The 15,481-nt window shown below is 37.3% G+C and overlaps 1 protein-coding gene across 2 annotated transcripts in view; it reads left to right on the top strand.

Annotated features, from left to right (window-relative positions):
• The first annotated feature begins 25 nt into the window (after positions 1 to 25).
• AOX1 (aldehyde oxidase 1) overlaps positions 26 to 15,481 on the top strand; it is a 37,219-nt gene continuing 21,763 nt past the window's right edge. The window contains exons 1-16 of one of the 2 annotated variants that reach the window (XM_057375743.1): positions 26 to 241; positions 1,126 to 1,183; positions 2,164 to 2,260; positions 3,457 to 3,565; positions 4,091 to 4,217; positions 5,084 to 5,145; positions 5,419 to 5,499; positions 6,323 to 6,403; positions 7,445 to 7,589; positions 7,759 to 7,851; positions 8,414 to 8,565; positions 8,802 to 8,895; positions 11,530 to 11,600; positions 12,432 to 12,616; positions 13,589 to 13,751; positions 14,556 to 14,648. In XM_057375743.1, coding sequence (XP_057231726.1) covers positions 173 to 241; positions 1,126 to 1,183; positions 2,164 to 2,260; positions 3,457 to 3,565; positions 4,091 to 4,217; positions 5,084 to 5,145; positions 5,419 to 5,499; positions 6,323 to 6,403; positions 7,445 to 7,589; positions 7,759 to 7,851; positions 8,414 to 8,565; positions 8,802 to 8,895; positions 11,530 to 11,600; positions 12,432 to 12,616; positions 13,589 to 13,751; positions 14,556 to 14,648 — 1,680 coding nt within the window. In that variant the 5' untranslated portion in view covers positions 26 to 172. Of the gene's footprint in view, positions 242 to 1,125; positions 1,184 to 2,163; positions 2,261 to 3,456; positions 3,566 to 4,090; positions 4,218 to 5,083; positions 5,146 to 5,418; positions 5,500 to 6,322; positions 6,404 to 7,444; positions 7,590 to 7,758; positions 7,852 to 8,413; positions 8,566 to 8,801; positions 8,896 to 11,490; positions 11,601 to 12,431; positions 12,617 to 13,588; positions 13,752 to 14,555; positions 14,649 to 15,481 lie in introns of both variants that reach the window. The other variant, XM_057375742.1, reaches the window with a different exon arrangement.

Raw genomic sequence — 15,481 nt, 5'->3', positions numbered from 1 at the left:
CCGTGTTAGCCCTTGGGGAGGTTGTTCCGTGTTAGCCCTTGGGGAGGTTGTTCGGCGGGGCGCGGGGATCCCTCGGAGCGGCCCCGCTCTCTCCTCCCGCCCCGCAGCACCGCGGCCCCGCCCCGCACAGCCCGGCGCTTCTTCCCGCTGCCCGGGGCTCCTGGATCCGGGGATGGAAACCATGCCTCTGAACGGGGCTCCGGCGGCGGCTGAGCTTATTTTCTACGTGAATGGAAAGAAGGTAAGTATAGCCCGGAGAAAGAGGGGATTCTGAACCCCGAGAGGCACAGATTTGCCTTCCTCAGACATGCGAGTGTAACTGAGCCCTCACACAAATCTCCAGAAGAACAGGCGTGGTTGCATCCCATTTTGGCTGGCTCTGCTGTGTTTGGGAGAGCAAGCGTGTCAAAGKGAAACGCACTTTCAGCTGGGTGTCAAACTTGGCTGGTTTGACCTCTTTTTTCATTTGAATGCGTCTGGCTTCTCATCTTTGATGGTGTCAGGTTTTCAGAGGCACAGCTGAAAGTCCTTAAGACTCCTGTGCCCAAATTTGGACTAATGACCATAGAGATAATATTACAACTTATTACATAAGTTCCAAAGCAACTATAAGGAACTAGCTGATTCTAAGTGATGAAATAAGAAATACTGCACTTGATCAATAATGTAGATATTTCTGTTGCTCTCTTTTGTCAGTTTTTTCCAGCAAGTGACAATATAAATAAAACTAGAAAAGAAATTGCTACTGCCGATAGCTTCAGAGGCTTCCTCTAGTGTTTACTTCRGTACGTCAGAGTGCCACGGAGACTCTAAAATCTGCAAATCATTAGTTAGTACTTTATGCTGTCTCTAAAGTTCTGCTGTGTTTTTATTTCTAGTGTGGACGAAGGTCAGGTCCCTCAGTATAACCTTTCACTGAGCAGCAGTTATTTTTAATACTTGCAAGGTGCCCTTACACTTYTTTTTTGGAAATGTATCTGTCTGAAAAGGAATTTCCAGAAAGAGCCGAAGCTCCCTTGTTGTGTTTGGCAATTAGTGCAGTGCAATGACAGGGAAACAGAAGAATTCTGCCTGAATTTTGAAAGGCCTTGGTTTCTTACTTAAATCTTTACTTTCTTACTGTAGATAACAGAGAAAAATGCTGATCCTGAACAAATGCTGTTGTCTTATCTTCGAAAGAGGCGTATCCTTTTTTTGTCTGTTCCCTAAAGTCACTCATGTGAAAGCCTTATTCAAGCAAAATTCTCATAAATTTTAATTCAAGATTTRATTACCAGATTAGGAAGTTGTTGTTCCTTTAAGAGAAATCAACCATACTAAAGAATGTCTTTTTCTTAATCCAGATATTCTTCAGTTGAGCTGCTGTATTTTTAACCTAGTTTCTTCAACACACAAAATTATGCCATCAGGCCCAATGAATTTGTGTGTATCTGTGTTCCTCGCCTCCCACCTTATAAAGAAGTCTAAAAACCTGGTGGTCAGTATACATAAAGCTTGACAGAATAGAAGTCTCCACATTTTGTAATAGTCTCTCTTCTAGGAAAGGGAAGATCTTGTGATGAGAACTTGAGGCTGATGGAATTTTGAGAGGCAGAAGGGCATCCTCAGTGGCTTTGGAACATTAAATTACCTTTTGTTGATTCACAGCTTCAGATAGGCCACTGTTGCAGATTCATGAACATTTCCTTCAAAGGGTCATCTTTCAGATGAGATGCAAGGTAAATATCCTGACTATAAATGGGAGAAACTGGCWTATTGGTTTTAGTGTTCCACTGGAATTTCAGATACACAACTGGTTTGCCCATTAYACATTTCTTCCTTTCCTATTTTCACTTGGGAAACTTTTTTTCACTTCCCTTTTCTGTCCCAACTTACTTCTCTTCCAAAGTAAGTCTGAAACAAGTTACCTGTTTTCTTGAGAAGAGGAWTTTGGTCATGTCATTCTTTAGCCTGAATCTTACTTTCATTGCAAATTTTATTCCAATATAGAAAGGAGTCTGATACATATGCTATGATACCAAACCGATACTGTGTTCCTWGAGTTTAGGAAAAAAAATGGTGGTTTAGGAAAAAAGGTGGTTTAGGAAGAAAAGTGGTCTCAAGAGCAGAATAAAGATCAGAATGGAACCAGATAATTATTTTCCCTAATGACAGCATTTTCAGTCCGTCTTACAGGAACAAAGTATGGCTGTGGAGGAGGTGGCTGTGGTGCCTGCACAGTGATGGTATCAACTTATGAGCCAGCTTCAAAGAAGATACGGTATCTCCAACAGAATATTTTGAAAGCAGAGAATTTTATGATTGTTGATACTATTTCCAGATAYGAAACTTTAAAAACAGACTTGCATAATTTGTACTTAATAGTAAAATAATCTAGAAGAAGGGTCACTTAAATCCAAACAGAGAATGCTGGAAAAATTACTGTGGATTCAACTATATTGTAAATTTCCTGAAGTATCWTACTTAAATGCTTGATTTACTTAGAAGTACTGACAGCCTCTGCAAGGAGGTTTTAGGAGGCATTAATTTAAGACCCTCTGGCTTGACTAGTGGAAGGTGGGTCCTACAGCATCTCTCTATGGTGGTGAATGAACTGTATCTCAGCCAAAACCAACACACTTTCATGTGATTGGTGGGAAGGGAGGGTAGACAGAAGTTTGAGTCTTACCAGCCCTTTAATACTGAACTCCATGCCTTGCATCCCACCCACAAAAAGAAAKATTTTGAAACTCAAAACCCAAGTTTCATTACGCTAAAAATTTGAATAAATTGCTTTTAAGTTGAGAAAACTTAAAAGCAATCAAATTGTAAAATGGTTACATGTCATTGTGCATTGAAGTGTTTGTTAGGTGGGTAAAAAAACTGTTCCTGTTGTCCTTTTGTACAATTGCATTACATTGGAATGCAACAAAATGAAAATGTTTRAAGTTAATGGAAGCTGAAATAAAGTAGTCAGACTCTTGAAAGGAAGCATTTCAACTGTATTAAAAAACTAAATAATTTTATTTAAATCATCAAATGCTTTGTAGAATTTTCAATTTTGGTGTGTTGTTMTTATTCTGTATGATATTTATTTCACATCAGAATTTCCTTTGGATCAGAAGTTTGATTACAAATTTGCAGCAGTAATTCTTTACTTCCTTCCAATGTCTACATCAATCTTCCCTATCTTCCTCCTCCAAAATACAGTTSACAGATTGCTTGTGGGCAAGAGAGATAAAAGGACAATTAGAAAAGACTGAAGTATTAAGGAATATGTAAATTCTATGGAACTGTCCTCATAGATATGTCTTTATACTGGGGACAAGAGACGTAGCTGGTAGGTGATTCCTTCGCATTCCAAATGTTGATAGTGGCTGCTTTGTAWGTACAAATTTGTTTTGATTGACCAAAAAATAATATTCACACTTGTTTATTAAAATRTTCATGTTCTTTATTCTCCTTTATGTTCCAAAGACACTATTCAGCCAATGCATGCTTGCTTCCCATTTGCTCCTTATACGGTGCAGCAGTGAYTACAGTGGAAGGTGTTGGAAGTACAAAAACCAGGATTCATCCAGTTCAGGTGAGAGTACAGTGTCACTGAATAAGAGGATTATTGAGTTCTTTTTTGTATGGGCTGACTTTTGTGACAGTGCTTCTAGGGGATGGGTTCATATGATGGTTGTTTTCCCTGGTAAATTRTAACAGAGGACAACATTGGGTTCTGGTGGTTGATTGATCAAGGCCAATGACACGACTCATGATGGATCTTACTTTATTACTGAGAGTTTGATCAAGTAGTTGATATGTAAGGAGTGGGTCAGGCTTTGCTTTGTTAGGGCTAATGGTACAATATCCCTTTGGCTCATGTTTTAGTGTAAAACCAAAAAAGCCAGAAGTCCATTGAAGATTAATCAGCATCTTTAGTGAGATGTGCCTGAACATCATACCCAAAATATTCTCATTTGATATTGCTTTAATTGTTTTACTTTGAAAGTCTGATTTACTATGAAAGCAACATTTTGTATGGCATCTCCCATTTAAGAGAGCATTCATTAAAATGGAGATRAGTGCTAGAAGGAGTGCTGTTTGTGGTATTTCATTTCAGGAAAGACTTGCCAAGTGCCATGGCTCCCAGTGCGGTTTCTGCACGCCTGGAATGGTGATGTCCATATACACTTTGCTAAGAAATCACCCAGAACCAACTTCAGAGCAGATGACTGCAGCTCTGGCTGGTAAATATTGTCACTKTTTAGTTTGCAGGTGTGTCCCTGAAGCATATCTTAAGGTACTTTGTGTATTTGAGTGCTTGTCTGTGAGAGTACACATGCATACATGGATGAATAAACAAATTGTGCTTCTCAGCAGAGTTGCTACTCGACGCATACCTTGTATTCCCTGTCATTCTTTTCTCCTGGAGGATGAAACATGGAGCTGTGGATTGTTTYAGGTGTTCAAAACATCCCCATATGTGTCTTTTGAAGTGCTTTAAATCAGATATGCAAAAATGATTTCGTATTGGAGCTGTATCTGAGCGTGTCCAAGGCCCCTTTATATCTGGAGCTGAGAATGTCAGAAGCCTTGCAGAACAGTGCCTTTGGAGTAGGATTAAAACAGATAAGGCAGAGAGATGCAGACTATCTTCAGTAAGAAAAGATGTGAGCATTTATTGTTGRTAAAATAAATTCTATCATCTCTTGTGCTCTAGAGTCACAGTGGAGCCAAAGACATTTCCTGTTGCTGTGTGGTGAACTTAGAGGTGTAATGTTAACTTCCTTCACCTCTAGAAGAAAAYCAGGGGGAAAGAGAACAACATTTTGAATGGATGAAGAATATTGTATGATCTCTTATTTTCCTGCATACTGAGCTGTAGCCAGCATTCACTCTAGTGCAAATCTCAAGTATTTCATACTCCCCTTTAAACAACAGCATTTTTTGTCAGGAGCTGCAGCATTCTAAGTCTTGTAACACTGTTCTTTTTTGTCTTTGTGAGAGCTGACACTTCTTGAGCTTCAAAATCACAAGGCTCACATAAAGCCATGACATTCTAAAGCCACGTGCTTTAGAGCAAAGCTTTTTCTGACTGATCTCCTTTCTTCAGGTAACTTGTGCCGCTGTACTGGATACAGGCCAATCTTAGATGCCTGTAAAACCTTCTGTAAGGTAAGAAGTAGTGGCAGTAGGATKACTAGATTGGGCCCATCAGTGTATATCATATACAAGCCATCAAGATTTWCATTAAGATCATCACTTCCCTCTGTTAAGAGATGTCATTCTGAGTAAATGGCCTAACCTATTACAAAATTGATTGACACAAATGAACATGGTGTTATTAAACTTCATCTAGAACTTTATTGAAATATAGACTCACCCTAATCAGCTTTAACTCATAGCCATTCTGAGCAGTATTTCACTAATAGGATATTCSTGTTTTAGGAATCCAGTTGTTGTCAAAGGAAAGCAAATGGAAAGTGTTGCTTGGACCAGGAAGATGATTTATTTGTCAATGAAGAAAAGGTAAAGTTTTAAGTATATTACTTACCCTACTTAATTATAAAACATAGAGAAAGAATACTGCATATATTATTTGATCAGTATTTTATTATTCCTCACAAGAAATGTGGAAATATTTTAAAAAATGGAAGATTCTATGTGTATATTTGTATGGAGAGGCAGTGATGTGTCAGATTATTGGTACAAGATAGTTTGGATCTTCAGAGCTGAGATCTGAACAGCTGTTCAGGTTCAGTAATATTAATAGTCTCAGCTCTACCCATACAGTGGGAATTACATTGTGCAAGACATTAGGGCAAATGTGAAATTTGCTTAAATCATTGATTAGTGATGCTCCAAGTCTAAGCACTGATCTCTTAGGAAAACTGCTGACTTGAGTTTGAAGAATTGATACACTCTTAAAAATCAGAGCTATGATTGTGATTTTATGTGAAACCTCTTATCCATACAAAYATTTTTCTTTGTTCTCAATTTTCTTTCAATAGTGTCTTCTCTACTTCTTTGGGTGTTGAGTGCTTTAGATTGGCATGAAACCACTTTTTTACAGTAGAACTACAGGAAGTCTGTGCTTTGTCCTTCAGTTGCTTGCTTCTGTACTGTTATTTGTGTTAGCAGTAAAATTTAAGAAAATGTTATGAACACTTCTTTCACCTCAGCACCTCCAAATGATGCATGATGATTTAAAAACAAATCCAAATGACAATGAAATTACTAATTTTTTACTGACTTTGGTGTGAGTCTCCTGGTTTAGTTTTGCTTTTGCTTCTGTTGTTGTTGTATAAAATTAATGATGAGAGAAAATTCTTGGTCTTYTCTTCTTTTTAAGGTCTCCACCAGCCTGTTTTCAACAGATGAATTCCAGCCCTTAGATTCCACCCAGGAGCTTATATTCCCTCCAGAACTAATGGTAACTTTTGCTGTTTATAGACTATTCTTAAGCTCTGTTCCAAATTAATTCTCGAGTCCTGCTTAGCAGTAATTCATCCAAAGAAATGTCAAAACTTTTTAACGTCAAACCATTATTATCTCCTTTTTGGTTTTTTGTCCATTAAGCTTATTGAATATACACATACCAAAAAAAAATCATATTGGGAAAATGAAGCTGCAAAGTTGGGTGAGAAGACAAGCAACCTAAACTGGGTTTTTCAGTCCAGCACCTGAAGATACAAATACTTTGCAGCARACTGAATGACAAACACTTTTTAACATTGGCCAAACAATTTTGTGGCTCAATAGTTTTGTTAGTCTTGTCTCAGACAATCCCAGTGCGTAAGGTATGCCAAAGATATAAACAGCTGGAATGGGAAGTGTTGGACATCCTTAATTATTCATTGCAGTATTTGCCCTAGAAAAWCTGAAAGCTGTTTGCTTTAGATTATTGTCAGTCTAGAGATTCAAAACCAAATTCTCTGTRGTCAGCTGTCTGCTTCTGGAGAAAGGTTGATAACTGTAGGATGGGAGTTCTTGACTGTGTATTTGTACCAGCACAGTTCACAAGCTATTTCCAAGTGAGCAGTGAACAGTGCTAGAACAGCCAGAGACACTTAAGTGCATTCATAATCTAGAAAGGGATGCTGCTGTCAGTGTCATTGGTGACTTTCTAACAAGTTAAGTGGGCAAACACCTCCCTAAGTATTTTTTATCACTTTTCTAACAGTTTTAGCAATTGCAGGATCTATTTCTACATCTTTTGCTTGGGGACTATTTATTATCAGTCTTGTTTATTAGCCCATTGGAATTACTTGAAGACATTTGACACACATGGGCTAGAATTTCACAATGGTGCAAAGAGCCAGCTTAACATTTTTGTGCTGTTTTTGTCCAGTTTTAAGGAATTATGTAGAACTCCTGTTTTTTAACAACATTTGTGACTTTCAATCTGGTGTCTGTTAGGTATCACACTTGTCTATATGTCTAAATATTTAAATCTGCCATGTTTCTCCATCAGAGAATGGCAGAAAATCAACCAAAAAGAACTCTGGTTTTTCGTGGGGAGCGCGTGATGTGGATTTCTCCTGTAAGCTTGGATGARCTACTGGATCTGAAATCTGCCCACCCTAAAGCACCTCTTGTWGTTGGGAACACCAGTGTGGGTATGTATGTGATCAGAATGGCTCATGTCTCTCTAGTTCCAGTGTGCAGGAGAGGAGTGAGGTTACATTTATCACTCTTTTTGCATCTTCATTCTTAAGCTTACATTGAACTGTGTTGGAGTTGTCATTATGGAAAASCCTTTTGTCTAAGTCTATTCCTGTCTTGTAGGACCTGAGATGAAATTTAGAGGTGTGCTGSATCCAGTTCTTATTGCTCCTGCAAGGATCCCAGATCTGAATGTGCTGAAATACACAGATGATGGTCAGTACACTTTACTTTGTTCAGAAATAGTAGATTTTTTTTTGCAGTAAAGAATGCTGTACCATTCTGTGGTGCTGAAGGTATGAAGTGCTACGCAACACATTCCTAAGCAGTTTTAAATACACAAAAWATATTATTGCTTTGCTTAATTCAAGTCCATTAAATTTATGTATATTTTCATTTATATTTTGATTGAATCCCAGTATTCATTAAAATATTCATGTGTTATGTAAATAATGTTTTTAATAGAAAGAAACTATGTACCATTTAAAAAAAAATCTTACAAGATTAAGTATAATCTTACAATAAAAACCATCTCAAATAAATGCACATAAGTTGTCTTTCCAGTGGGAGAAAGAATACTATCTTTATTGTTAGGACTGTCCYGGCTTTTGTTGCCAATTGCTACCTACCCACACCTTAGGAGAATAACTTGAATACTTCACCTTTTATCTGCCTATAGAACACATAGAGCTGTCCTATCTCTACAGTCTGAGCACTCTTTAAAACCCAGGCAATAAAGCAATGCACACATGACACTTTCATAATCTTTTGGTTCCAGGATTAACTCTGGGAGCTGCCTGCAGCCTCTCTCTAGTGAAAGAAGTCTTGAAAAATGCAATCACAGAATTCCCTGAAGAGAAGACTGGGGTTTTCCGTGCTGTTTTGCAGCAATTAAGAACTCTGGGAGGAGAACAGATAAGAAATGTTGCTGTATGTTGTGAATTACTTGCAATTACAATTTGAAAAAATTGTAACAAATGGTGAAATTGGTCCTGACCACATGTAAAACTTGCAATTTTGATTTTGCCATGAGTTTTCTATCAATGCTTCTTTTTTGAGCTTTTAATATGTATAAATGTACATATAGTCTGCGTGTCATTGTCACTTACCTTTCTCTATAACCTTTATATTTTTATGTTAACATAAATTTCTTTCTTTTTTTCAAGTCATTTGGTGGAAACATCATAAGTAGAAAACCAACTTCAGACTTGAATCCTGTTCTGGCAGCCAGCAACTGCATGCTCAATTTGGCTTCAAGAGGTAAGAGGAGATAGTCTGTGTCTGTATTGCCAGAGGTGCCAGAACCTATTGTATGGAGGAAGGGGAAATAAGAACCAGTAAGGGTTTATTAAAGAACCCTTTTCCCACACTTATACAAGATCACATCTGCAAGACAAGCAATTTGCAAACAAAGTACACATCAGATATTCTCATGCAAGGGTAAGCATTCAGACCAACTAGATTACACTAGTACTTCTGTGGGCACCAAATGAGTATAAGGACTCATAAAACCTCACAATCTGAATAGCTGTGTACTACCTGTTCATGTCTGTGGGGTTTTTTTTGTTGTTTTTTTTGGTTTTTTTGGTTTGGTTTTTTTTTAATGTTATTTATGTTTTGCCCTGGTTTAAAATCAGTCTCTAATTGATGTTTTGCCCTGGTTTAAAATCAGTCTCTGCCCCTGAGAAGAACTCTGGCTTCTCATTCCTCAGAAGTGCTCACTTCTGATACAGGAGCCCAAATCCAGCACTTTTTCCCACGCTTATTTCTTCAGTCTCTTTTCATCACTGTGTATATATTTCCCTCTACCTGCTTCTTTTCTTGTGCCCTTCCTTTGGAAGGCTGATGAAATTATTGGTGAACATGTGCTGTCTAGTGGCTTAGAATTGTGTGCTCTCCCTTTTAGGTGGCTTATGTCCTTTTTGCCCTTGATCCAGAGTGCACCTTACCATTTCAGACCATGTAATACTCCACTCAATACCCTGAAATACATTCTTTTTAAGGATTATTTCTGAGGAAGGATTTCTTGGAACAGATAAACAAAAACTTCCACGTTTTTCTGTTTCACAGAAATCACGCTGTGTGATTTCCATGGCTTCTTCCAGCATGGTTTGGCATTGAGAGAGAAAATACCTGTGAGGTTATTGTTCTGATAAATGGAAGTGCTAACATTTGCATATTCTTACTCAGCAGTTCTAGTGATGTGCCTCCTTATTTGAGTGATAGTTAGGACCTGTTAACGTGGCAGAACTTGGCTGCTGGGAGAGGGTTTTAGGCAAGTGTTTTTCACAAGTGTTTAACACTGTTCTCTACCAAATGACAGTCAGTGAAATATAGAAAAAGTGGATTGCTCAAGAAAAGGAGATTGCAGAAGCACTATTAGTTGTTAGTATTTATCTTAGATCACCGTGTAAGAGAAAATGCACCTTCCTACATCCTGGTAGGCTCTCAGGTGAAGATTGGACAATAATCTTAATGTGTGTAAGCCAAGTGTATCCTGGATGGAATTACTGCTATTCCTAACTGTTCTTTTTCAGATTCATGCTTCAGCAAAATAAAACTCCTTTACTAACRTTTTGTTGTCACATTAGTTATGTTTGAGGAGTGCAATTCCAATGCTAAATTATATTCTAGGATGAACAGGTTATAGTGTCATCATCAAACATAATATGAGAAACATGAAGAGAATAATGCTGTGAAATAGCTGGTTGTGAAGTATCATGTTCATTGAGTCTGAGGAGAATTTCAGTAGAGGAACCCTTTACAAGAAGCACAGAAGATTATCTTGTTATAGAAAGTCTTGGGATATGTCAAGGCTACTGCAAGATAAATAGTGTTTAATAAACACTTTAATTACTAAATCCTTTTATTTACAATTGTGTTTGATCCCATAAATAGCATGTGAAAAGTTCTGAAGACAAGTGAAAAAACCACTTTTACGTCATCAACCAAACACACAYGGTCAAGTTCCACACTCTTGAGTCACTGTTGATTTCCATTTGTACAACATTCATGCTTCTGTGATCTTGCAAAACAAAATGCTACWTGACAGTTGTGTTACTGGCACAGTTGCAGTCCTACCAACAAAATCCCTTGAACCAGTGTAGGTTGTTTAATTAATACAATTTATTATATATTTTTTAAATATTTCATTTCTGGAAGGTCTGCTAGCTTAACTGTGCAATGATATTGGCAAATCTGATGTAGAATAAATGAAGTTTTAAGTGTTCAAAGTGCTCTTAGAGATTTCACTTCCTCGCAGAATTTTGTCATCTTCTTTTCTGGAAAATTTAACTTTTACAATATATATCACAGAATAATAAATATAGTCACTTTATAATAAAATATCAAAAAGAGAAAGGAAAAAGCAATAGCATTTATTTCTTTCTGGACTCCTGGAAGTGTTCAGAATCTCAGGGGAAAACAAAAAAAGAAGTAAACCTAAGACCCAAACAACAAAAAAMCCCAACTCCCTAATAATTTTTTACTTTGCACCAGTTCTTTACTGCTCAGTTTTCTTCCTCATTTTTTCTGTTTCAGAATGAAAGCAGCAGCTGCAGAGTTTTGTAATAGATTGACAGGAGTGAGGGTGGGATCATCATGGCAGTATTGGAAGGGAGCATTACAGAATGGGGACTAAGCTCTGGGTACTTTTTTAGGAATCTGGAATTAGGATGTTATGGAAGATGGAGCAACCATTTGAAATTATATCATTGGTAATTTTTTATGTAAGATCTGTAGAGGTTATTTACTCAGGAAGGCAGCAAGATATRCCACTTAAAATATTATTGATATGTGCTAGTTACACAATTGTATGGAATTTTCTGGATTTGGGATTTTTATTTTTTTTTTTAGGACAAAAGCGACAGATTCCTGTGAGTGATATTTTTGCAGATGGAGTTGGTAACAATACCATTACACCAGAAGAAATCTTAGTCTCTATCCACATTCCCCATTCTAGGAAGGTAAGTTACTAGTTTGTTTAGATTTGCTTTATGCAGAGTTAAAGACTGTGAAATAAAGAGCAGGAGGGGGCATAATCCCTGTTTAAACTAGCACTATTACTGCTCACTTTCTGAATTYCTTGCATTTATTCATTTCAGTGCCATACTATCTCCCAATTTCAGCCAAAAAAAAACAATTCAGCCGGTAGCTGGTAATGCTACATAAAGAGAAATATTCAGACAAAAGTTTGCCCTAAAATTATGAGGGCAATTGCAATTATCTAGATCCCTTACAGGTAGGGTTCTAGGACCAAAGCAGGCTGCTCACCCATGATATGACTGGCATCAAGTAGGTAAAGCACTTCCTTCTCTTGAGGATTTTTCTTTAAAATGGGATAAGATTGGATGTGTGTGTGGTGGTTCCAAAAAAGTTTCTGAACTGAATAATAGTCTTTAACTCATACTGGGTTTGCAAGAGTGGACATGGGATCTTATAAGAGAATTGTGGGTCATTTTATCTGAATACTGAAGTTTGGCAATACTTTGAAGCCTCTCAGTTTATTGTCTTTTTATAAATACAATTCTACTCCACAAGATCCCYGTCTTTCAGCTATCTACATGAAAAGTCTGGGTCATCTGAACTGTGTAGGTAATGGAGGATTGGGTTTGAGTTTCTAGAAAATCAAAGATGGTAAAGCTACTGAAAGGTCCAGAGAATAAAGTGCATCATCTTGGATGCTCAGGAAGTTTAATCTGTGCTCTTCATKTTTTGTTCTCTTGCTTCCCATAGTGCAGTAACAAGTTCTGTTTTCAGATACTTACATGTCTGTGCTTCTGTCTGATCTTGCTCAGGGAGAGTATGTCTCTGCATTTCGACATGCACCAAGACGGGAAAATGCTCTTCCAATAACCAATGCTGGAATGAGAGTCCTTTTTGAAGAAGGTACAGACATTATAAAGGATTTAAGCATTTTCTATGGAGGTGCTGGCTTGACAACAGTCTGTGCAAAACAAACCTGTGGGACACTTATTGGAAGGTAAAATTTCTCTGTTTTGYCTGTGTCTCTGAATAAATGGACTTTGAAAGGTTGGGTTCATGCTCCTTGGGACATAAAAGTACAGAAAGATTTCATTTGCCTGACTGATGCCTCACATGTTCAAGTGAATGATCAAGCCTTAATGATGACTTTTCAGGTTTGTTACATTTTGGAGTTTGCACATGAAGTGAATTAAACAGAGAGATAAGAGAGATRAGCTGTGAAACAGGTGGATGAGGTATACATCAGTCAGTTGTGCAGCTAAACCCAAGTATTGGTAAATTATACACTATCTCGTACATTTGAGAATGCCCTCATATTGGTGTTCTTGAGTCCTTCAGCTTGTCTCTAACAGATACAAAGTTTGAGAACTTTAGATGTGCCCAATAAAGTCAGAGGCACAAGTCTTCACCTTTTCAATAGCTCTTTGTCTACAAGGTYCCAATAATCTCTGGAATTAGTCCCTGATTTTCCCTCCCAGTCTGGAGCATCTTTCCATGTTTTGGAAGAAAAAAAATGCAAATAATTCAAGCAATATAAAAACAGTAAACAAAGCCCCACTGGCCTGTTTTGCCATTTTATGTGCAACTGTTTGCATTAATTGAAGTGCATGTTACTTTGTATCTATATCTTTATCTACTCTTCTTCAAATATGGGGTGRTATCTTCAATATGGTGAGAATCTGTAAGACTGATAAACCAGTTTTAATAGTTTACTAGTGTTTGTTTAATTATTTATTTGTTTATTTTAAAAATGCTGGCATAACACTTAGTTCTGTTTACTTATGGGAGCTCAGTTCTGTGAGCCATATTTATCTACACCATTTTAAAAACTGCAGACATTATTAGAATCAATATTTTGGCTTCATTGTGAGCAGGATTATGTCTGGTCCATGGTACACACATATTACTGCAATTTGTATTTATTTTTTATTAGTCCTGGTCTGATTGTATCTATTATTCTTGCTAACAGACACTGGAATGAACAGATGTTGGATGAAGCATGCAGACTAGTTCTTAAAGAAATTGCCTTTTCAGGATCAGCTGGTGGTGAAAATGTAGAYTATAAGAAAACTTTGATGGTCAGTTTCTTCTACAGATTTTTCCTGGAAGTATCACAGGCATTGGAGACAATGGTAAATTAGTTCATAGAATCATAAAATCATAGAATATACTGAGTTAGAAGGGACCCATCAGGATCTTTGAGTCCCACTKGTGGCCCTGCACAGGACACCACAGGAGTTCCACTGTGTGCCTGAGAGCATTGGCCAAATGCATTTTGAGCTCAGGCTAGGTCTGTGACACTTCTCTGGGGAGCTTGYTCCAGTGCTCAGACATTCTCTGGGTGAAAAATCTCTTCCTGATATCCAACCTAAAGCTCTCCCCACTTTGCTGCAGGCCATTTCCTCGATCCTGTCACTGGGTAGCAGAGTGAAGAGGCCAGTACTTGTATACCTTCTTGTATTAGTTGTTGACTGGGAGATGAGGGCACAAAAATTCCACTTACCAGCACATTCTAGGTGTAATTTACTTTTTTTGTGTGATGAGTATGTTCTTACATGGAAAAATATTCCTTTTACTTTTTCATTCTGTGTTACCTTGAGYTCTTTCCTCTAATTGCCATTACTAGGTAATTGGTTATTACCAGGAGTGATTCTGTGCCAGTTTTGATTAGATCTCAAAACAAAGCTCCTCTGCCTATCCCTACTTTATGTTGCTTACTTTAAAAAGCATATTTGTTGAATCCAGTATATTTTAAAATATTATTTAGTGAAATCTAAAAATTCTACATTGTTTTCYAGTTGTCATTTTAGAGCCCTTCTAGTTTGAGCCTGGAAAGAATTTCCTGTATAAAGACTTCGCATTTGATTTTGGTTGTTGGCTTTTTTAATTGGAATGTTCAAAACATGAGTTTTAGTAGTAAYTGACTTCCTTTTCAGGATCCTTGCCACTATCATGGCATACCTATGGAATATAGGAGTGTCCTACAAGATTTCAAAACCAGAATGCCCCAGAGTATCCAAATATACCAGGCAAGTRATTTCATTCTGAYATGGTTTTGTGCTTTATAAGACTTRKCAAATAGTYATGGTTCAAGCATGACCCTTGGKGTGAAGCTCAGGTACAGATGTTCCTAAGGACTGGAAGCAAGAGGCTTCTAGTGGTTGATTTTAACTGTATCTCAACTGGAGAATCCTGGTTTGTAAAAATAGATTGCCAGGTATACTCACTTCTTTTATACAGATCTTTAAAGATAAATATGCTTAAGCAAACTCCATTGTCAGTCTGCTTTAATTAGTGTATTGCAGTGTGCAGCCCAATTAGAAAGAAATTAGAAGAAAACAAAAAAGGCTGAAAAGCCCAGGCATAGCACATATATACTATAGTATAGCTATAGTAGTGTTGTCTCAAGATCTCAGAGGGCTCTTAGGTCTTACTATAGATTTTGGAATCAAGATGGAGAATGATGGTTGTCTGCTCAAATTAAGATGAGTATGTTGTCCTAAGTCAACAGTAGAGAGCAACAAAGGACATGTTTTGTATTTTCTGAGCTCACCTGTATAAATAGATCATGGTGGGAACACCCACAAGGATTTTTTTTATATTTTGGCACCCTCAATACACAAATCAAAATATCCAGCATTTGAAAACGTAAAGGAAAATCAAATGAAATATAGGTAAATATTTTTTCTTTTAATTGTTGGATATTCCCTAGAAAAACACTTTAGCTTTAAATACTTTTAATTTTTTCAAGTTGTTATCCTCAGTTTCCTTCTGAGCTATTATTATTCTTACTAAATAGAAAAAAAAAAGTCTACAGGCAATAAGAGGGGCCAGGATCAAGGGGCCTATTCCTTTGTGACTT

Source organism: Malurus melanocephalus, unplaced genomic scaffold (genome assembly GCF_030028575.1).
Source record: "Malurus melanocephalus ecotype Western Australia unplaced genomic scaffold, MMel_1.1 scaffold_257, whole genome shotgun sequence".
Taxonomy (NCBI): Eukaryota; Metazoa; Chordata; class Aves; order Passeriformes; family Maluridae; genus Malurus; species Malurus melanocephalus.
Note: the sequence above shows the minus strand (reverse complement) of the source record. Positions and strands in the feature narration are given on the sequence as shown.